The 23,397-nt window shown below is 43.4% G+C and overlaps 1 protein-coding gene across 2 annotated transcripts in view; it reads left to right on the top strand.

Annotated features, from left to right (window-relative positions):
* The window catches only part of KIT (KIT proto-oncogene, receptor tyrosine kinase), a 94,714-nt gene that overhangs the window by 19,608 nt on the left and 51,709 nt on the right, over positions 1 to 23,397 (top strand). For both annotated transcript variants that reach the window (XM_084856749.1, XM_084856748.1), the window contains exon 2: positions 16,483 to 16,731. In XM_084856749.1, coding sequence (XP_084712875.1) covers positions 16,483 to 16,731 — 249 coding nt within the window. The remainder of the gene's footprint in view (positions 1 to 16,482; positions 16,732 to 23,397) is intronic.

Here is a 23,397-nt window from a genome sequence, read left to right as displayed (position 1 = left end):
TACTAGCTTTATAGGAAGCTGCCTTATATTGAGTTACAACTTTGGTCCATCTAACTCTGTACCCTCTACAATGACTGCCAGCAGCTCTCCAGAATCTCAGACAGGGATTGAACCCGGAACCTTAGGCATGCTACCACTACACTGTAGCCCTTCTCAACTTGACACTATTCCTACTCTTGCTCGGCTGTCAGGAAGTTGCTTTACACCTCAGATCCTGTTGGCCTGGCATAGAAAAGGCTCTTCCAGGATTGTACAATCACCCCCTTCTTGTCAGCCAGAATTACAAGAACACAGCTACCCTTGATGTCATCTGGACCAGCATGGGAGCTTCGGGCACCCCTACTAATTCTACCAACAGCACTGTTATTGTGGTCTCCCTGCAAAGACATGTATGCTTGCCTTTCACTTTAAACATGAGGTGAACAGTGGTATGTGTCTACTGTGCAAGTCTTCCCAGAAAACACACGAGTCATTTGGCTATTTTATTATTTATTTATTTATTTCATTTCATTTCTATACCGCCCAATAGCCGAAGCTCTCTGGGCGGTTCACAAAAATTAAAACCAAACAACACACAATAAAACAATTTAAAATATATAGAACATTAAAACCACAATATAACAATACAACCGCAATAAAACCTAGCAGCAGTACAGGAGTTCAAAATACAGATTTAAAACAGCAAAGATAAAAATTTAGAAAGCTAAAATGCCTGGGAAAATAAAAAGGTCTTCACCTGGCGCCGAAAGGAGTACAATGTAGGCGCCAGGCGAACCTCACTAGGGAGCTCATTCCAGAGCCGGGGTGCCACAGCAGAAAAAGCCCTCCTCCTAGTAGCCACCCGCCTCACTTCCTTTGGCAGGGGCTCACGGAGAAGGGCCGCTGACGATGATCTTAAGGTCCGGGCAGGCACATATGGGAGGAGGCGATCCTTCAGGTAACCTGGCCCCAGGCCATTAAGGGCTTTAAATGTTAACACCAGCACTTTGAATCGGGCCCGGAAATGGACTGGCAGCCAGTACAGCTGGAAAAGTACTGGCGTAATATAAGCTCGCAGGCCAGTCCCTGTTAACAATCTTGCTGCCCTATTTTGGACCAGCTGAAGTTTCCGGACCGTTTTCAAAGGCAGCCCCACGTATAACGCATTGCAGTAATCCAGACGAGAAGTTACCAGAGCGTGGATAACTGTAGCTAGGCTATCTCTGTCCAGATAAGGGCGTAGTTGGTATACCAGCCTAAGCTGATAAAAAGTGCTCCGTGCCACTGAGTTCACCTGTGCCTCAAGTGACAGTTCTGGATCCAAGAGCACCCCCAAACTACAAACCTGATCCTTTAGGGAGAGTGCAACCCCCTCCAAAACAGGTTGAATATCACCTAGCCGGGCAGACGAACCACCCACTAACAGTACCTCTGTCTTGTCTGGATTGAGTTTCAGTTTATTAGCCCTCATCCAGTCCATTACCGTGCCCAGGCACTGGTTCAGAACAGCCACTGCCTCACCTGGGTTTGATGAGAAAGAGAGGTAGAGCTGGGTGTCATCCGCATATTGATGGCACCTCAGCCCACACCTCCGGATAACCTCCCCCAGCGGTTTCATGTAGATGTTAAACAGCATGGGGGATAAAATAGAGCCCTGTGGAACCCCATGGCACAATTGCCATGGCACAGAGCAATAATCCCCCAGCACCACCTTCTGGAATCGGCCATCCAAGTAGGAGCGGAACCACTGTAGTGCAGTGCCTCCAACTCCCAAGCCAGACAACCTATCCAGAAGGATACCATGGTCGATGGTATCGAAAGCCACTGAAAAGTCCAGGAGAATCAACAGGGTCGCACTCCCCCTGTCCCTCTCCCGGCAGAGGTCATCCCACAGGGCGACCAAGGCAGTTTCCGTTCCAAAACCAGGCCTGAAGCCTGATTGAAATGGATCTAGATAATCCGTTTCATTCAAGAGTGCCTGGAGCTGTCCTACAACCACCTGCTCAAGCACCTTGCCCAGGAAGGGGATGTTGGCCACTGGCCTATAATTGTTAACATCCTCTGGGTCCAGGTTAGGCTTTTTCAGGAGCGGTCTAATTACTGCCTCTTTTAAAGCGGCAGGCACCACTCCCTCTATCGAGGAATTTACAACCTCCTGGACCCAGCCGGACAACCCCTCCTTGTTTGATTTAATAAGCCATGAAGGGCAAGGGTCAAGCACACAAGTGGTCGATCGGACTTGGCCAAGCACCTTGTCCGCATCCTCAGGCCTCAGTAACCGAAATTCATCCAATAAAACGACCAGACGGTGCTCTGAACGCCTCTACCAATGGAACTGCATTAATGGTGGTGTTCAATTCATGACGAATCTGAGCGACTTTATCCTCAAAGTGCCGCGCAAACTTGTCACAGCGTGCTACCGAGGGTTCCACCGTCTCTCTCCCTGGCCCAGAATGTAACAGGCCGCGAACCACTCGGAAAAGCTCCGCTGGATGACACTGAGAAGATGCAATGCATGTTGAAAAGAACTGCCTCTTTGCCACCCTCACCGCCACAGAGTAGGCTCAATAGTGGGCTCTTACCTGTGTTCAGTCAGACTCAGCACAAGTTTTCCTCCACCTGCGTTCTAGCCGTCTCCCCACTTGCTTCATTGCCCTCAGCTCAGGTGTATACCAAGGAGCTGGCCGGGCTCTGCTCAGAGGGAGAGGGCGCTTGGGCGCGATCGTGTCAACCGCCCGAGTCATCTCTGCATTCCACAGAGCGACCTGGGCTTCGACAGGAGCACCAGCCATACCAGCAGGAAAATCGCCCAGAGCCCTCTGGAATCCATCGGAATCCATTAAACTCCGGGGGCGGACCATTTTAATAGGTCCCCCACCCTTGCAGAGGGGAAAGGCCGCCAGAATATGTGAGGCTGTCTTAGAGGTTTTGGACAACAGGGGAAGAGAACTCTTGCAGGTCAATCCCATGATGTCTGGAAACGTGGGAAGGATTGCAATAGGCTAACAACATAGGAGAAGGACACTGTTCTTAAAATCATCTCTGGCATCCTAATTTTAGACATATTAAACTTGGATGAAAGCTTCATTACAATCTGTGGGACTATTTCCAAGTAGATCAGAAAGCAAGTCTTAATAATGATTATGTTTATTCTTTGGGTTTGTACAAAAGCAGGTTGTACAGAAGGCCCAAGTAAATTATTCCATTAGAAAAATCCAGTTGTGGTGAATCTTGCAAAGAAAAAAGAAAAAATACTTTAAAAATGTTGTTTTTCTTCAGATGCAGGTAGAAAGAATATGCAGTCCTATGCTTAATTTCATGGCAATTTGACTAAAACAATTTTACTAACAATCTGATTATGAACATACCTGATTATGTGCAATTATAGCTTAATCAGAAGCACATTTTCAACTTTAAATTTTACTTAATTACATCAGTGTGACTAGTAAACATTGGAGGCCAGCATTGTGCAGAGTGGTGGCTGGACAAATGTTTATCTCTGTTTTCCTGTTTTTTTTAATTCCAGTCATTGTTAGAACTCCTGAGAACCAGGAATACCTCATTAGGCAAATCTCATAGCAACACCTGCTGTTGAGTTTGGAAGAATGAACTGTGGAGAAGGCATTATTAGTGTATTTCTTGAAAGAAAGAAAGAAAGAAAGAAAGAAAGAAAGAAAGAAAATAATTCTGGTTTGATTGGCAGCTCTCTGTGACAGAAATTGAAGAATTTAGCTCTGAATCTAATAGCTCCAAATCTGTTCTGTTTAGACAGATTAGCTGTGTAAGTGGGATGTTTCTCTTTGGAAACCTGACAGATGAGTTACGCTATTTGGAAGCAGAGATAACAAAGGTATTCGGATGTGCTGTGCTTTTTCTTTCCTGTGAGTAGTAGTCTTTGCTTGGCAACTCTCAGTATACTACTGAGAACGGATGTCCCTCATGGCATCAAGTGGGCTATTACAAACAAAAGACCTGATGGAAATACAGAGCTGAAGGAACAAAAACGTGTTGGTTATCATATCTAAAGAACACTTGCATGGTTTTTGAAGGAAATAAAAGTTCAGCAGAAACTGAACAATGTTCATTTGATTGTCTGCACAATGGAAGTATGACTATTAAAAATGGAATTGAGAAATTCCTAGGGTGTAGGAATTTGATCGAAGGGTATCACACTCATAGGGAACAGGTGAAAGTTCATATAATGTACTGTTAACATGTATTACACACATCCTTCTGTCAAATGAATGTTTCCTCCAGGGTCTTTATATAGCTCAGTCTCTTAAGGTTTCCCGATCTGCAACACTTCCACATATTATAAAGAGTAGGGGATGCTGCCTTGCTTTTAACTTCACAACCCACATGTGGGGAATGAGGCTATCAATCCACCCAGGCAGTTATTAAAAACGAAATGAAGTATGCTTTCTCCTCAGAAAGTCACCCATACGCCACCTTCCTAAACTGACATTATGAGGTGACATTTTAGAATAAATTATGCTGCTAGTAAAAAAATGATAAAAGGATTTTCATGGGGAATAAGTGAACCTATAACAATCTTGAATGATGCCTGTCACTTTGGGACTTGCAGTTTTTTTTAAAACTAAAGAATAATTAAATAAAGGCAATCATTTCCAAATGGTGAATCAGAATCCATGGATTAATCACAGCAGTTTTGTTGGTGAGTTTGTCAGGCTACAGGTTGTGTGTCGTCGTTAACAACATAGCACAAGAAGTTAAGAAAATGTGACTTCCACAGCAAGGGATTCTGATCAGCTAATAGCTGATCTTAGCTTTTCTTAGAAACAGTTTGGGAATGAAAGAAAGAGGATTCATTACTGCTGAAATTAAATATGTTGGGTTGTATCCAATATTAGCTTTACTTCAAGTAGACTCATTGAAATAAATGGGACTTGCGTTAGTTTTGATTAACTTAAGTTCCATTAATTCCAATAGGTCTACTCTTAGAGCTAGTATTGGATACAACCCAGTGTCCTCACAGTGTATGTGCTCTACACTATGCACCTAATACTCTGTTTTGTTTGGTTCAGATAATGTTGCAGGAAGTAGTAATATTACTTAGCATTCAGGTTAATTTTATTTTTCTGGGTTCTGACTGGGACCAGAAGCCTTTCTGGGATGGAGCCAGAAGGACCATCAGGGGTTTGAGGGCCTGCTTCATAAATAGCATGCAAGGTGAGGGCCTGCCATGGACTGATGCTACCCCAGGGCTGTGGTAGGTCTCCACTGTGCATGCTGTGAGGCAGGGTGGTGGTGGTGACAGACCCATGCCACATTCGAGATCTCTCTGAGCATGTGCGACGGGGCTGTCCAGCATGATGAGGGACAGTGATTTCACTAAACTTTCACCTCACCAGAGGCCTTGAGGCATGCAAAAGGAGGCCCAGCCATGCTGCTCCGGATTCCACAATTCATTTCAGACTTTAGGCATAACAGAATGGAATAATTCCACTTTCCAACAAAACCTTTTGAGAGGCACAAGAGTCATTCCACTTATCCTTAACTGAGATTGCTGCATCAGTGCGAGGGCTCCATGCCAGAAGCCAGAGAGGGTTATTTGGAGCTTGTATAAAATGTGCAAGCTTGGAAAGTGCTTTTTGCCTCTACCACCACTCTGTCAGAAAGTTTGGTTGTTCATCAGTGCTGCAAGTGGACAAGTGATGTCTAGAGACCCTCAACGTGGTGTTCCAGATTTACTTTAGGTTATGCCTAGCAAACAGTTCACAACGTATATATTGTTTAAAGTATTGACTTGAAACTTGCAGATGTGTGGTGAGATTGGGAATGAGCCATGAGCTGCCTTGTCTGTTTCCAAAAATAAAGACTTGCCAGTTTTCCAAACTAAAAGAGTGGCGCCTTTGACTACGTGACACCAGCAAATCAAGCGGAGAGCATCTTCACAAAGAGATGGTTTTAATGGTTGGCTCCACTAGTATTTGAATTAATCACATTTTCATCAGTTGGGCTTCACAGACAAAGGCGGATTCTGATCTTTGCTATTCCAGTGACAATTTACAGCAGTAGCATTGAAACGAAAATGGTTCCTGTGTATTGTGCTAATGGCATGTGGATTGATTGGCATTCAGCCCGCTGCTTCGTTAGTTATGTAAGAGAGAGAGAACCATTTACAGACAGGTTATTTCCCCCACAAGTGACTTGATACGTGAATGCAATGGTAAATATATTGAATATAGTACGTTATTTTGATAGACTAGGCTGGAGTGTTCTGTTTCTTTTTTAAAAAAAGCTTTAAATTATTTTAGAAATTGAAACTGTACATACAGTATCAGATTGAAGAGAATGGTACATAAGGGTCAAAATTATCTTGCTCATTCCAGAAACCTACCAAACAGGCCTTCAGAATTTTTAATCAACTAAGCCTAATACAGCCTACCAGCTGTGTGTTTGGCTTATCGGGGGGCTTTACCTCCCCCCTCTTCCCACAGTCAAAGGCAGCAAGAACAGGAGGCTTACCGAGTCAGTGGTGGGCTGCCATGCACATCTGGGGCAGGAGAGCTGTGTTCAGCTTGGTGGGTCACAAGTTATATGGACCAGCTATAAGCAATGAGTTCTCTATAAATTGGTCTTAAGGTTGTTTGTCATTTAAGTTTTGTTATGACGGCTGCATCCCAAGTTCAGGCTACAGTAGAAATTCAGTGGGCATGTGCAATAGTGAGTGTCCTTTCTCAGGTGTCACTACAGTCATAGCATTACCTTAAACCCTCTTATGACCTGGTTCGCACGTAGTGACAACCATGGGTTTAAACAACCCATACATGTTGTGCACAAGTGGGAGAGAGTGAGTGCACTGCCTCCTGTGCATCCTCCACACAGGATTGCTTTTAGTCAACAACCCACAATAGCCTCTTTCATAGGTTGTTGAGTGTGACATCCGGACCCCGACCAATGGGTTGTATAGGGGCTAAGCAACCCAGTGGTTAACCCATGATTTGTTGTTGGGTTAAACGCTGGGTTGTTTAGCCCCTAAACAACCTATTGGTCTGGGTTAGGTCTCATGCTCAACAACCTACAAAGAAGCCGGTTGTGATTAAAAGTGTGCCCTCTCTCTTTCTCCCCCTCTCCCTCTCTCGTCTCTGACAGACCATGATTTGTTTAACCCATGGGCTGTTGTTATATGCAAACTGGTTCAATGCTTCTGTGATTTGATAGTCAGTGATTAAATCAGCATTATCACTAGTGATATTTTTTTTTCAGAGAACAACTAGTGATGGGGGAACTCTCTTTGGGTCAATTTAGAATTGGGCTTGGCAAAGTGAGCTATCCACCCCCAAAGTTTGGGAAGTAGCTAGGGTTTTTTGGAGCCCAGTTCCAAAACTTTAGATCCATACTCAGGAGCTTAATAGGATTCAAATCCCTGCTTACAAACCTTTCCCAAAGCCCCTGGACCCTGCCCTGCTGCCCCCATTCCCTTCCCACTTACCTAGTAGCAGTGGCAAGATTTCTCTATGAGTTAGTCCTCAATCCTTAGCATCTTGAACTGTGTAAGCACAGCAACCCAAGATCCAGGGATCCTGAAAAATGCAGCATGCCCAGATTGCCTGACTCTTTAGTATGGATGTCTGATGTCCCAGAATCTACATGTCCCATGGCTCCTTATTATACATTATCATTATAAATCATAATAATGCATGTTATGCAGCAGCATCCTAATTCAAGGAATCCTGGGAGATGTAGTTTCCAGTGTGCCTGATATCCATATTAAGGATTCAGGCGCCCTGGGAAAAGTATATTCCCACAACCCCTGGAACATTGCCATTGTAGCATGTAAGGCAATAGGAAGATAAGAGACTGCTCAGAAGTTAGAATATAAGCTGTAGAGGAAATCTAGGAACATGGCACTCTGTTCAGAATTCAGCCTAGCATTGGAAGCTGGACAATTCTGTATTCCAAGGTGAAACTGAACTTCAGTAATATAGCTAGTTTTAGGCTGCAATCCTATACCCACTTACCCTGGAGCAAATTCCACTGAACTCTACTTCCGAGTAGATATGTGTAGAACCACACTTTTAATCTGTTTGTCAGAAGCCACTGTGCCTCAGTCCAGGAACCTTCAGGTCTGTGCTCTGCTACCCATTTTGGTGACCCAAACGGGTTGCAGATTGAAAGGTTCCTGGGATACAATGTCCTTTCAAACATAGAATGACTACCCAGTTCTGAACTTCCTGCTGCCATGCAGGTATTAAAGACATGGGTGTGCCTTTTGAGGCTAACCATTGTCAACTTTAGTTGAGATACAATATTAGTATTCTTTTGTCCTCAATTTAGTTGTGTAGATTATTTTAATCTGCATGTTTTATTCATTGTTGCATTTTTCTTGAAATGAGATATTGCAGGCGGAAAAAATCAAGAGATAACAAAATAGCAATAGTAGAATAATTATGTAGTTATTGCCATTTTTTTCTTCTAACGGCTTTATCTAGGAGACTATCAGAATATCTTTAATGAAACTTCAATATCTTGATTAAATTGCTGCCAGCCCTTGAAATAATTAGCATTCATATTACCAAGAAAGCTGCACTTCAATTCAATTCGGTGTTTTCTAAATGGCTGGTGATTCAAACTGTGGTATTGGAGAAGAATGCATTGTGCATTCCAGCTTTCTTGTTTGCCTTTCTTATAGGAATCTAGAAAACATAATCTCACAACCTCATGGCACGTTCTAATAAATATTTCTCAAAAATAAAAGCAGAGTAAAAAGATAATGTACTTTTAAAAGTGCTTCCAAATAGGGGTTTGGTTGGGAATCCTAAGCCATTAAGTAAAATGTCCGGTAAAAGTTACGATGAATGAAAAAAGTAAAAACGCAACACATTTTTATAATGAATTTTCCATTAGTGTGTGTTTTGATCCATTTTATTTGTTCCAACTTAATTATTTCATATTTTGTATATTTAAATCTATAATGGTTGAAAAAAATAAGTGAGAACAATTAGTTGATGAGCAGTTTATTAATCTGAAAGAAAAATGAGTACATTTTAGAAAGCAACATTAATTTTGTAGATCTATATGAAGTCAAACATGACATGTGTTCCGAGTAGGCAATATGTTTCTTGAGCAAAATTCATGGGGTGCAATTGTTCAAAAGCTCATCACAATACGCCTGGTATATTACTCCCTCTAAAAGCAGGAGTAATATACCAGGCGCATAGTATAGTATACCAATATACTATGAACCTCGTGTGGCACAGAGTGGTAGGTGGCAGTATTGCAACCGAAACTCTCCCCATGACCTGAGTTCGATCCCAGCGGAAGCTGGGTCTTGGGTAGCTGGCTCAGGTCGACTCAGACCTCCGTCCTTCTGAGGTTGGTAAAATGAGTACCCAGCTTGCTGGGGGAAAGGTAGTCACGACTGGGGAAGGCAATGGCAAACCACCCCGCTATAGTCTGCCATGAAAATGCCAGCGAAAGCGGCATCCCTCTAGGAGTCAGCAATGACTCGGTGCTTGCACAGGAGGAACCTTTCCTTTCCTTTTCCTAAAAGCAAACTCGGGTATTGAGTGCTGACAGGCCAAAAAGGGGGCACTGAGAAACAAGAGGGAGGTATTACTATGTTTGGGGGAATGCGGAGGTTTGCAGAAGTACAAAACAACCTTTAAAACAGGGGTGCAGAACCTTAGGCTTGAGGGCCAAATCTGACCTTCCTGGGGTCCCAAACCAGCCTTCCAAGGTTCCCCAGATGGCCACCTGTCCTTTGCTTGGTGGTTTTGTGGCTTTTCTGCAGTTTTTTCCCCATTCTAAGAGGTTGAAATTCCTCTCCTAGGGCCTAGTTACTGGCAATAATAGCTGTAAGCGACCATATGGGGGTTGGACTCGATGGTCTTACAGGCCCCTTCCAACCCTACTATTCTATGATTCTACGATATGCTTATATTTTTGGCCCTGCCCCTTTTGCCTTTGGCACCACCCACTGCTGGAATTGCTGCCCTGAGAGCATATTTGAATTTGGGCCTTGAGCTGAAAGAGGTTTGCCACCCCTGCTTTAAAAAAAACAACCTAAAGGGGTCAACCTCCCCCCCCAAATATCCTCATTAGGAATGAGCATGCTCAGTAGCCAAGGAATATTGAGAGACACTTGGAAAAGCAAACCAGGCTGGGGTTGGTGGAATGGCCTCCTTGATCTTCTTACATCACCTGGCTGGCTGGCAGGCAGGAACCCTGAGCAGGAGAACTCAAGGATACATGGCAACAATTTGTTGCAGGCCCAGTTTGTATTGACCAATTCATTAGTGTGACATAAGAACTCAAGAAGATCAAACCAAAGGCCTGTCTAGTCCAGGGGCCAACCCATAGGAAGCCCACAAACAGGACATGAGTACAGCTGCACTCCCCTGCTCATGTTCTCCAGCAATTGGTATTGAAAGGCATCCTGTCTCCGATACTGGAAGCAATACAGAGCCATCATGACTACCACTAACAAAATGGTATCCTTGCTTCAATTCAGATAAAAACAGCTAAAAACCAATGCCATTAAAAAAAGCACAGGAGAACAGGACACACAAACACTATATGATATTTAAGTGGTTGTGTGCAGTAGAAGCAGCTTGTCCATAATAAGTGTGTGGCAGTTCCCACCTCCACAGAAGTACGTCTCAGTGGGGCAGGTAGAAGAATCTCCAGCCAAATATAATGGCTCGACTGCAGCCATCTATTACGTCATGCAGTGTGGGAGGAGGTTGTTAAACCAGAGTTGCATTGCATTCATTTCTATTTTTATGATATGCCTTGGCTGAAGAATTCTACAGATTCTTCTGGTCTAGCCCTCCAGTTTTGCGTGTGAGGGTTACATGTATTCTAAGCACACAGTAAGTGAGAATTCAAACAGCCACATCTGAGAACTTCATGTGCCTTGTGGCCACTTCTGTACACACTAAATTTAAATCTAGCACAGCTGTCAATGTGGATCTGTTTCTGTCTGCAGCTGCAGGTCCTTCTAGTGTGGCTGAAAAATCATTCTACCTAGGTTCCAACAAGCTGCTTCAGATCTAACACCACAGACACCTACCTCACCAGTTCCAGCTCCAGGTTTTGGAGGGCCCTTGGGCAAGACACTCTCAATGGATCCCCTCCCTCAGTGAGTCTACCTTCTCACTGCCATTGCCATCAGCTGCTATTGCTGCTCATCTTCTTTCTTAGCATTGCTACCACTTGCTTGCCTGTCAGGCACAGAGCCAATGAGAAAGGAGCCAGTGGCGTCCATTGTTCCACCTTGTCTGCACCTCTGTTGTCTGGGACAGAGCATGAGGCAGGTGAACAAGCAGGCTGCAATGATGAGGAGTAACTCCAGGGGGCACTTGTCAGTGGGCTGAGGTGTGGGCCTTCAGCAGGTGCCCAACCATGCCTACCTTTGACGCCAGTCCTGCACCTCACATTACCTCAACTGCAATGCAGCAGTCAGTTCTCCTATTCACTTGCCAGCTCAGGTCTCTGCCTTCTGTACTGCTTTCATGCCTGCCCATTCTTGACCCTTCCACAGCTGTTTCATGTCATTTTGGCCACCAGCCAAAATGTCCCACTTCTCCACTCAGTGTCTTCCTGCCTGCCGCCGACTTCCACCTCTTGGTCTTGGAAGCTGCCACATCTAATCAACCATGACCAAGCAAAATGTGTTTAACTCCTGCTGCCATTGTTTTTATTTGTTTTATTTTTCAAAATTGGACCCCTCCAGGCGGTCCTCCATTTTCAGTCCTAGGCATTTTGGCTTGTTGTTCTTCAGGGCTTTAAAGAAAGGGATTAATGTTAAAAGAGGGGGAGAGAGATTATCCTTATCACTTTAACTTCGCAGATGGTGCAAACATCCCGTTTGGTAAACAACAGAGCTCTTGTTAATCCTGTCTCTTTATCTTCCCCCTGCTTAAAAGTTCCCAAAGAAACCACTATTGATCTATAAAACGTTAGGATAGTTAGCTCAGGAGCTGTAATTGTGAAGAATAATTGACCTGTTTTTCGAAGCCTTGCTAGCCTGTAATGTCAAACTGTGGCAACAAGAGTGCTTTGTTCAGAAGGAAGACCTTGCAAGGGATATGCCACTGTAAACAGTGAATGGGTATTGTGGTCTTTGTTGTTGTTTTCCAACAGGCACTGAGAATGTAAGAAGGAATATCAAGGACTTGATCTTTCAAAAGCTCCTCTTTGGCTCAGATGAGAAATACAGGTGATAATCACCTCTGATAACATTGTCCTTGGTTAGTAGTGCAAAATGCAGCACAGGTGGATTGCTATTTCAAAGCAAAAGGTGACACTGCCAAGTTGTGAGGACTCATATAAACACAACCAAAAGTCACCACTGCAGATGAACAGTGACAGTGCTTTTTAGTCATTTATATATAAACTATACACTACGATCACAGTTAGCACTGTTACTATTCCAGTGGTCATAGCTAGAATCATACAGCAGGAGTTAGTATCGCCAATAGTTCATTAGTATTGTTAACTCCTTCTTGGCTAAGGATGCAGATATCTGGGAGGGAAAGGAAAAGATGTCATCAATTACGTTTGTGGCAGTAAATGGCTCCTGCGAACATAGAATTATGGGATACAACCATCACCAAATTTCCAATGTAGCAGTGTGGTAGGTGATGATGGTTCCTTTTCTCACGCAATCACATAGCATTCTCTTTCTTTTTGATATTGGGGTTTCATAAGTGGAAGACTCCTAAACGTGCTTTGATTAATTGTTAAGGCTGCAAGGCTGCATGCATTTATTTGCACTCAAGATCTGTTGACTTTGGAAGAATTTAAGCCCCATGCAGAGGCGCAGCCCTATCATTTATCTTTCATCACATTACATTTCTAGAATGCAATTATTATATTGATTTTTTAAAAATTAAAACAAAAATATAATGTATCAAAGCTGTATATTGTATCTATAACAGATGCATAGTATAATCAGTGCTTTCATGTGTATTGCTTTTTTCTAGACTTCATGGTAATGTGAGTCTTCCTTGTTTGCTTCTTTTGAGTCATGGAGGACCAGTTTGCTCTTCGGCAGGAGCACCCAAGCTTTTCAGCCCCAAGGGCTTTGTGTAATGCTGGCCTGGGGCCTGGAGGCCGCATGCATGTGAGCACACAGATAGACACACACACACACCAGCAATCCTGATACAGAGCACTTTTTCCTCTCTTCTATCTGTGGTGGGGAAAGAGCAATCTGTATGAAGATCTTTGGGGGAGGGTGTGGGGAGTATAGCCACTCTGTGCTCGCTCGCTCTTTCTTTCTTTCTTTCTTTCTTTCATATCCTGCCTTTCCCCCAAAAAAGGCACTCAAGGTGGTTAACTATAATATGCAGATTAAAAACAAAATCTGACTTAAAATATAACATAGTTAACGGCAGAAAAACTATCTGCTGTCTTGTCTGTCCTTCCTATTGACTGCTGGTGCTGCTAATTTTGGGCAGCGTATGTACAACATATTCATAAAAGTCCATATTACCAATCAAGTCCTCGGTAATCTTCCTAATTTTTGGTACTTGCCTGAGACAGCAAAAACAGGTTATGTACATTGCTGGTGGATCAAGTTCAGCGTGGTGGGTCCACATCTTGCCTAAATCCATTGTTATGAGCACAAGTGTGGCCTATGCCATTTTGATATGTGGTATATGTCACTTTATCAGGTCTTTTTGTTGGCTTTTCATTCTTGGAAAGCATAAATGGACACATGATTAGTTGCAAATGCTGAGCCCGGTCCTGTGACTTGGGTATTCATGATTGTTAGACAGGCATACTTGTATATCAAGTACCTTGTTAGAGGTGCATATGCTGGCTTAGAAGAGAAGATTCATTGTAAGCAGAACAGTAGCCTTTGAATGTATGACTTAGGAATTAGAGAGTGAAAGAAGGCTATTGTTCCATATGGATGGCCAAAGCAGCAAATGCAAGGCCATCCATATGGATGCATGTTTGTTTCTGTTAAACTTTTGTTTCTGTTAAACTGCATGCATATTTGTTTCTGTTAAACTTTCTCTGAAGAACAGAAGAGTTGCAGATGAACAATAGAATTACAGGAGTGATAAATACTTTGATGCCACTGGTTTGATATTATATCTATCTATCTGCTAAGTAATCACATTTTTAAAAATCATTGGTGGATTAGGCTGAAAAATGAGTGGAAGGGTAGCTAATTCCGATTCATACATTAAAGGTGCCTTGATGTAGAGCAGTCCTGCTGCTGAAGTTGTGTGATAACATACAGAAAAGGCTGAGCACTTCTCAAGGCTAAACTACATGTTAAATACATAGTATGTAGCTAGTCCTCACCATTTTGTTTAGCTTAGTGTAAGTGCATGGGGCCATCTGGATCAGGGCCACAGTGTGTGGGTGGGTGGGGGGTTAAACCTTCCTACCCAGCCACTCCCCCCAATTCTCCTTGCCACCACTATCACAGGGGGTGATAAAAAGGGGGTGGGGGGAGACTCTGTTGGTGCCGTTGTCTCCACGATGGAGTGGTGGTGAGAACTTTGGAGAAAAAGTGGCTGGCTTAAAACTCCCCAACCCACATGTGGTGGTCCTGATTTACATTAAGGTAAATAAAATAGTGAGGATCAGCTACATGCTACGTGTTTAACATAGAGTGTAGTTTAGCCCTTAGAATAATAGGGAGACATTTCAACACCAGGCCCTCCCTCTGATCTAGCATTACTGTTGCACACCCAGGTCATATGTTCCTTCTCCCAGGCAGCTGTAGTGTTGGGGCCACATCCACATGGGTTGAATATATTAATGGGCCCCATGGCATGCTTTCAGATGAACCATACCGGGTCTTTGTTGATTTGAAAGACGCTCTATTGATTAGATTCTCTAGAGAATCGGACCCTTCCCTCTTTGCCTTATTGTGTTTCACTTTCTTTGGATTTCTCACACTAGCTGGAGAGTGTTTACCTGACATCCTCTTAAATCCATTGTGCCTCTAAGAGCTGTTAAGGTTGCGAGATAAATACATTTGAGACTGCACAATAATCTATGCAGACTTCATTTGTAGGCTTAGCTGGTGACATTGGCCCTAATAGCGAGAAAAGCCAACTTCTAAAGAAATGATTACTTGAAGTGTTCTTACCGTCTGCATCAAGTGAGCGCATTGTTAAGCCAAATGGAGATGTACTTGCACTTTTTTCCTAATTCTGTTGGAGTGGCAATTGTTATAAACAAAGATAGCATGAAATAACCAGATCGTGATTCACATGACTAAGGCTGTGATGATAAATGGACATAACTTGTGAGAAATACCTAGCTTTTGGGCATCTATGCAAAGCAACCATAATACATAAAACAGCTAGATTTAAACCATTACACTCAGTAGCTGGGTACTTCCAATGAACATACAGTTCGTGGCTTAACACAAATACATAATAGATGAAGCCAGTTACTTGAACTCAAGGTAGTCAGAATTAATTTTAAGCCCATTTGATGTCAAAGGGGAATGGCTGTAGGTCAGAGGTAGAGCACAGTACTTTGCATGCCAAAGGTGCAAGGTTCAATTCAAGGCATCTCCAGGTAGAGAGAGCTAGGAAGGAATCCTGCCTTAAACCCTGGAGAGCTGCTGTCAGTGCTGAAAATACTGGGCTAGATGGATCAACGGTCTTATTTGGTGCATGGTAGTGTACTATGATGACTGACTTTTCTGGATCAGGGCCACTGCATGAGCTTTTAATTACAGAAATATGTAGAGTTAGGCAGATTTGCCATCAGGGAAACAAGGGAATGCCTTGTGAGAGCGTACATGCTTGTAGACCTCAAAGATGTTCTCACACAGCCAAGAGAGCGCACTTATAATTTTTCTTCTAATACTATTATTTATTTATTTCATTTCTATACTGCCCAATAGTCGAAGCTGTCTGGGCGATTCACAAAAATTACTAGTCAGGTGCCAGAAGAGGAGGCTGGAAAGCTAGGTTCCTTCCACTTTTGTTACTGTGCATCATGTGAAGGAAAACCCTTGTGGTAAATGTAGTGCTTTTCCATATTCACGTCAAGACAAACTGTGGATGAAGAGACTACAATTTCCATGTCATATAGGATGGTGATTGTAGAACTAGAATCTATCAATAAAGGCATATAATCAAAGCTCAGATTGGTGTCTGTATAGATAAGGGGTTAGGTTCAGATTTAGTCATACTTCGAGTAGACTTATTGAAATCATGACTATCTTTAGTCCCATTGATTTCAGTGGGTTCCTCGAAGTATGACTAAACCTGATTCCCATCGAAGACCTCTGTATTCTAGGTCTCCATTTTGTGACTCTGTTTCTGGATTTCTATAAACTTGGCCCAAAAGGAAGGATAAAAATATTGAAGCAGCCAAGAAAATTCAGCAGGCATGCATGGAATTCCTAGAACTGTAATACTTTTTAAAAAGCAAATGAAAATTGCAACTTAAATTTACATAGGTCTGTACCGCATATTTTTACTAAAATAAATAAAGGAATAAAAGAAAGGTGACGAACAAACACTAATTACTAAATTTTATTTTTGGCAGGTGGTACAAGACCTTCTATTACTCCAGAAGAATCTCCTTTGGTTGTGAATAGTGGGCAACAATTAAGGCTGCTGTGTAGTGATGATGGCCCTGTGACCTGGGTTATTCAGAACGCGGACCCATCAGCAAGACCAAAGAATTTAAAACATAAGGAGTTTCACATAGATAAAGCAGGACCCAGGGACACAGGAACGTACACGTGCAAAAACAGAGAAAGCTTGAACAACTCCATTTATGTTTTTGTCAAAGGTAAACTGTTGCCATTATTTTCTCTCCCTTTCTTATCCCAAGAGGGCATTCTCTGAAATGTACTGGAAATAGGAGATTGGCTCATGCTTATATTTTACAGTTCTCACATTTATATTTATGATATGATTTTTTCACATCATAAGACACCAGCACGTCAGATCAAAATGCCCCTTCAGATCTTGACTGCACTCCATGTTGCTGTTCACTGTAAGGTAGATGTGATATCTGCATAAATGCTTAGGCGCACACCCTTTCATCACTAAAAATCTGGAGGAGGTTCCCAAAATGTGGTATATACTTTCTTGAGCAAGTGCTCAAGATTGGTGAAATTTTGCTCTAAGATGGCACCATTCCCAAGCAACTGCTCCAAGAAGCAGGATGACATAACTCCTTTACTGGGAATATGGGAACAAACTACATGGTACGTTAAATGTGTAGTTTGGCAATGAATGCTTGTTTTAAAATGTTAGATAGCATTCATGCCGCCCTCCAATCAGGATCCCGGAAAGATTCCACAGTCCCCCCAAAATACTCCACTAAAGGTGAAATCCTATGCATATTTAGATAGAAAAAAGTCCTACAACTTCCAGCATTCCCAAGCCAGCATGACTGGCAGGGAAAGACTGGGAGTTGTAGGACTTTGTGCCCTGAGCTGCTTTTTGGCACAGGAGAGAAACTGCCATTGGCACATATTATCAAATGATGTGCTTAACATATCATTGTGGAAGAATGATTTAAAAGATGGCAAATAGGAATCGGGGCTAGCCTTGTTTTTACTTTTGAAAGATACTTTACAGTGAGATTCCCAGGGAAACATGTTATTGCCTTAATGAGATTCACATACTAGATTCAGGTGATAACCCAGAAACATCATTTCAAGTATAGAAGAGGACTGATACATTCAGATTTACTGGAACTATGTTTCCATGACAACAGAAGGGGAAACAAATGGAGGAGTACTGTATTTTTTAAAAGGAATCAGCTTTGCTGCACTTTAGTCCATGCAGGGCTTCACGAACGAGTGCACCACACCAGTAAAAATTGCTTCGCAGAACATACTTCCTGGTGGGGGTGGGGGTGGTGGTTGGAGTGAATGTCATCTGACTGGCAGGGGCTGCTGAACCAATAAGAGATGCTTCCCCCCCTTCTCCCCAATTTCTTTTCCCCTGAAAGTCCAGATGCACCTGCATTTCAGGAGCAACCTCATTGAGCACAATGAGAGTTACTTCTGAGTAGACACACACATGCTTGTCCTGGGAAAGCGGGGGGAACACAGGGATGGGAAACGAGCCCCCTTTCTAACCTCAGGATCTCTATAAGGAAGGTGTGAAGTAGTTACTTCCTAAGGCAATAAACCAAGCCAGGGAGAATCCAGGTTCGGTAAAGTGCTTTACAGGCTTCAGGGAATCAGTGCTTTTAAGTTCTGTATTCAGTTCAGGGGGAATCTGTGTAAATACTTATGAGGGCATTCAGAGGGCAAGCCTCATTCAGTACAATGGGAGTTACTTCTGAGGAGACACTAATGGGTTAATTCTGGGAGAGGGAACAGTAAACACAGGGATGGGGAAACCAGCCCCCATTGTAACCCAATGTTATGCAGGATCACTCTAACAGAGGTGAATTAGTTACTTCTGAAGGCAATAAACCAAGCCACGGAAATTCGCAGATACGGTAAAGCTTCAAAAACGTTACAGGCTTCAGGGAATCAGTGCTTTAAAATCTGTAGTTCAATTCAGGGGGATCTCTGTAAATTCTGATGTGCGCAAGCCTCATTGAGCACAATGGGAGTTACATCTGAGTAGACACTAATTGGTTTGTGCTTGGAAACATGGGACTGGAAACACCCCTTGACTGGGGTCAAGGCCTACTCCTGGGCAGGGCTAGCATACCCGAGGTAAATGCGGGGGTTGGGGCACGCAACAGCTATACTGTGGAGAACCTGACTTAAGGAAAAGAATCAGACTTTAAGTGGTCTCAAGAAATCTGGTTTTTCCCTGATAATCTCCGGGGTGGCTGCTGGATGGCCCGATGTCATGTATCCCTAACAACCTCAACACGCAGCCGGCTCAGAATAAATCACTGGTAGTGACACCCCCTAGGAAGAACACAAAACACTTTCTTCAGCTATCAGTGAGCCAACTGTTAATTTATTCTGTGGTAATCTCTTGCATTTTAGGAAACACAATTGCAGGGAAAGCGAGCACCTTAGGATGGCCAGCCAACATCCTCAGAACATGTCCTCTGAGTTCAAAGGGATATCCAAAGGAGACTTTTAGACCACAGTCCTAAACCTGTTTACTAAGAAGTAAACCCCATTGAACAGTGGGATGTGTGAAGAAATGTGCCCAGGTGACAGCAGCAGTTCCCCCCTGCTTGCCAGCCACTCCCACCGTACTCCCCAGCCACTAGGCTCCTGGGAGACTTGTCTGAAATACTTCGAGTGGTCATGGCTGCTCCCTCAAAAGCTTAGAACCTCCTTGATATTTCTGGTGAGTCTCTTAGGAGCTCTGCGGCTGGAGCAGAAAGTGGGAGTGGTCAGTGAGCGGGGCAGGGAGCCACCACCTGAGCATAAACTGTTGGTTGACTGGCTGGCCAGTCACCCAGCCAGCCAAGCAGGGAGGGAGGGAGGCTGCGAGGTGGTGGGAATGGTTGGCTAGCCAGCTAAGCAGGCAGCAGGCCCTTTGGGTGGGGAGACTGATGGAGTTCACTGCTCTTCCTGGTTGACAGCTGGTTGGCCACTGTGTGAACAGAATTCTGGACTAGATGGACCCTTGGTCTGATCCAGCATGGCTCTTCTTATGTTCTTATGTTCCCATTCTGCACCATCTGATGTGCCCTCATCAGACTACATCATTGTAGGGCTGGCTCTGGCTTGGACACTGGGTTGGTGCTGCTGGATCAGTTTCAGTTCCATTCTGCTCTATAGTTGTGGCAAAGGGGGGAGATATAGCTTAGCCATGTAACCACCTGGATCAGGAATGGACAGTGAAGCTCTCTCTCTCCCACTTTGGGATCAGAGACCTTCCTTGTGGTATCGGTCTACTGCAAGGAGATTCTCCGATCCTGCAGCTGGGGCAAGATAAGAGTCCTTTGCACTTGTCTTCATTATTCATCCCTGATCTAGTGACTACATAGCATGCTACATCTGCTGTCTCTCCTCTCTTTCAGGATCATCAGGCACAGTTTCTTCTCATTATCTTTTGATGAGAAATCCCATAGTGTCTGTGAAGAAAGATTTGCTCTGTGGTTTTCCCTAAGGGGGCTACTTCAAGGATGTGTCACACACACAGAACCACTTGATTTCTCTACACTTGTTGACTGGCAGCTAGATGTCGGGGTGCTGACTCCACTGAAAAGCATTGCATTTGAGGTGACATGACACTGAGTGATCCCTGAGTTCATACTGTAGTGTTAGATTGGTGATGGCCGGGTCACCCATATAAGTAATCAAGCAAGGTTGCATCCATCAAGCGATACAGATGCGTGTGTAAACAAGCACTGAGATTCAGCTGAAAACTACTGAATTAATAAGCTGTACCCGATACCTCTGAAAATTAATTTGATCCAGGGATCAACTGTGAAACTTGCTTTGAGTGACGGGTTTCAGACAGGGATATATGAAGAAATACTAGACAGAAGTGCATCTGAGTTATATGCTTGCCTTTTGTCACTAGGTAGTTCCAGTCTGTCACCACGTTTCTGAAATTGGAAGCAGGACTAGCAAGACTTGAGTTCCTGCAGCTCTGTTCTAAAACATTAGCTATGGGATTTGCGTTGGGCAATGTGGCTCCAAAAATATCCCTCTGGGACATAATAGTTCCTGTTGCTGATGTTTGTGCTGTGGCCGTCTCCCTGAGCAGACTGGAAAGATGCCCATGTGAAGCCCAAGTCTCTCGAGACAAACATGAAATTAAGGGAGCTAAGGATGTGAAGTATGGGCTTCTAATGAGTTCTCTGACTCTGTCGGCAGCTGTTCTGTGGGCCGTTACGGCACTAAAGCGATTTTTGGAAGCACCTCCAAAAGTAAATTTACATGTTTTACCAGAATGTCCATAATCTGTTGCTGCTAACACTTAAGGGCTGTTTCATACGTGCACGCAGATCACTTGAATGCTCATGACTTGATTCCTCAACAATCGGTGATTGGCAGTTGAATGTGTCAACTGGTTGCATGGGGAAAAGTTGCTTTCATGATGTGAGATGGGATCGGGAACATCTGTTAATGATCTTAGATCTGTGGTGCTTCATTCACACATGTAAATCATCAAGCGATGAGCATGCATGTGCGAACCAGCTGGTATTTTTGTTTGAACTCCAGTGTTTTCTGGCACTGCATTCCTGCCCCCTTCCACCACTGTCCAGAGATTGCCCTTTCTGTGGTGCTTGGGTGTGTGTGTTCAGTTGGACTATTAAGAAGCTGAGAAGGTACCCTTCCATTGTGCTCCATCTATTGGGTGATATCTTGGAATTAATTTTGAACTTTAATCTTTTGATTTCCTCTGCTTGGTGAAAGCCCCTGTAGAGAAACATCTGGAGGACTATTCATTCCCCACCCGTCCTATAGGGTGAGGTGGGATTACTATATTTCTGTGTAGCAAAGAATTAAATGGATTCCCTGGAGTAGTTGCCAGGGAGATCAAGTGGAGTGAGTAAGGACTGCTTCCTGTGCTCCTAGTGCAGGTTGGTTGCTGCTTCCCTGGTTAGATAATATAGGAAGTTCCTAAATCACTGCTACATCTCCTTGAGGACCAGCAGCACTGATGTGGGAACATCTCGCATGACCTGCCTGTCCCATGTGATTCTGTCAGCCAGACTTGACCAGCATGGTGCATGATCCATCCATGCACAAAGAGACAGCAACCACACCACATGAGTAGTGCATGAATCAGGCTTTTCTCAGTCCGCTTTATTTTGCAAAGACTATTCCAGAGATATCTCCTGCTCCAGAGATTCCTTGAAGCTATGGGAGCTCCAGTGTGGGCATAACGTACCTCCTGCGTTAGATGGCTTTCTCATTTATGGGGGGCACAGCTCTATGCATGCAAATGGATATGTCATGCAGTCATTGGGAGGAATGGAGAATCACACTCACGCAAGCTCTTTATGCTAATCAGAGTAAGTGCAGGACTGTGTTTTTGGGGTGTTAAGGTATTTCGAGGGTTGCAGCAACAGAATAAGCCCTTGATACCAATTAAGAATTTCTGTTAAGGTTCTGTTCTGTTACAGAGGGATTAAACATCTGATCTCATAACACTTTGCAAGAAATTCCCCTTTGTGAATGAGATGGGAAAAGCTATTCATAGTAATGAAATAGAGTGTGAGTTTTACAGTGCAGGCTACATTTCATACAAGATCTAAACAAGCAAAAGGAAATTGAACTGTGGTGGGAATTCTGACATTACGTGATCTCATTCTTCCCCCCTCGTTAGAGTTCGCTAACACATAATACGATGAACTGGTAAGTGTAAGCAAAGTAATTAATTCATTTCTGTTTCTATCTAAAAAAAACAACAACATTTAATCTGTTATGTTCTCCTGGTAACCTAAAAATACCTCACTGATTTCCAGGAGAGGAAAATACAATTTTAGTATGTCCTTTGGCCTCTGTGTTACAGTGAGCAACTATTCATCCAGTCTGTTCCTGGATAAAAACTCAGTCACTACTCACAGTCAAAAGCCCATGCCATAAACATAGTAGTTAAGGCTGCTGATTTAGTGGATGTTCTTCATGGACCTTGGAAATAAGATTGTGGCATTTCCCCAAAGCAGTCAGTGCTCTGGTCCTCGAGTTAGCTCTCTGGGCACAATTGAGTAAATTGAGCCAGAAGGCTTGCATCAGGAACTTCTGGTCCTAGGACTTCCTGACACACTTTTGAGAGGGCCACTGTAACATGAGAGCTGGTCAGCCAGTGACATAGAGATCATAGAGCTGGAAGGAACCTTGGAGATCATCTAGTCCTACTCAGTGCACAAATACAACTCCAGCATCCCTGACAGATGGGCATCTAGCCTGTAGAAACATAATTGGGACATCGTTCATGAGAACATTACAAGACGAAAGAGTTAGAGAAGCCTTCCCCAACCTGGTGCTCTTCAGATCTTGTGGACTTAAACACCCATCAGCCCCAACCAGCATGGCCAGTGGTTAGGAACCCTGGGAATTGTACGAAACATCTGGATGGCACCAGGTTGGAGAAGGCTGATGAGGAGAAGACTATACGACAGATTAAGGGGAAGGTTTAATGACACTCAGAAGAACGATTCCTACAAATGGTGACCCATTAGCTAGTATGCCCATACATTTCTTCCAGTTCTTTTGTCAAAGCCATAAAATGTCTGCAGTATACTTGGAGGGGAATTCATAATATTTTGGTGACAGTCACAGCAAAATGTGTTCAAGCAGAGTTTTTCAATTAGACAAAAAAGGATTGCAATGATGATTAAAAATGGGTAGGATTCTTTTCTGCAGTGCTCTTAATTGCTGATTTTTTAAAAACAAGACAATTTCCATAGTGCAGTAAAATTCAAACTCGGCAAGTATGTATTCTATTAGCTCTACTATGTTTTCACACACAATTCATAGAATCGTGGGATCATAAGGGACCAGGCGATAAATAATCAAACCCAACCCCCAAATAGCACTATTCACTCACCAGCCCTTAACGT

Source organism: Heloderma suspectum, chromosome 5, assembly GCF_057233095.1.
Source record: "Heloderma suspectum isolate Gila_16-S chromosome 5, 16-S_ref, whole genome shotgun sequence".
In the NCBI taxonomy this organism is placed as follows: domain Eukaryota; kingdom Metazoa; phylum Chordata; class Lepidosauria; order Squamata; family Helodermatidae; genus Heloderma; species Heloderma suspectum.
Note: the sequence above shows the minus strand (reverse complement) of the source record. Positions and strands in the feature narration are given on the sequence as shown.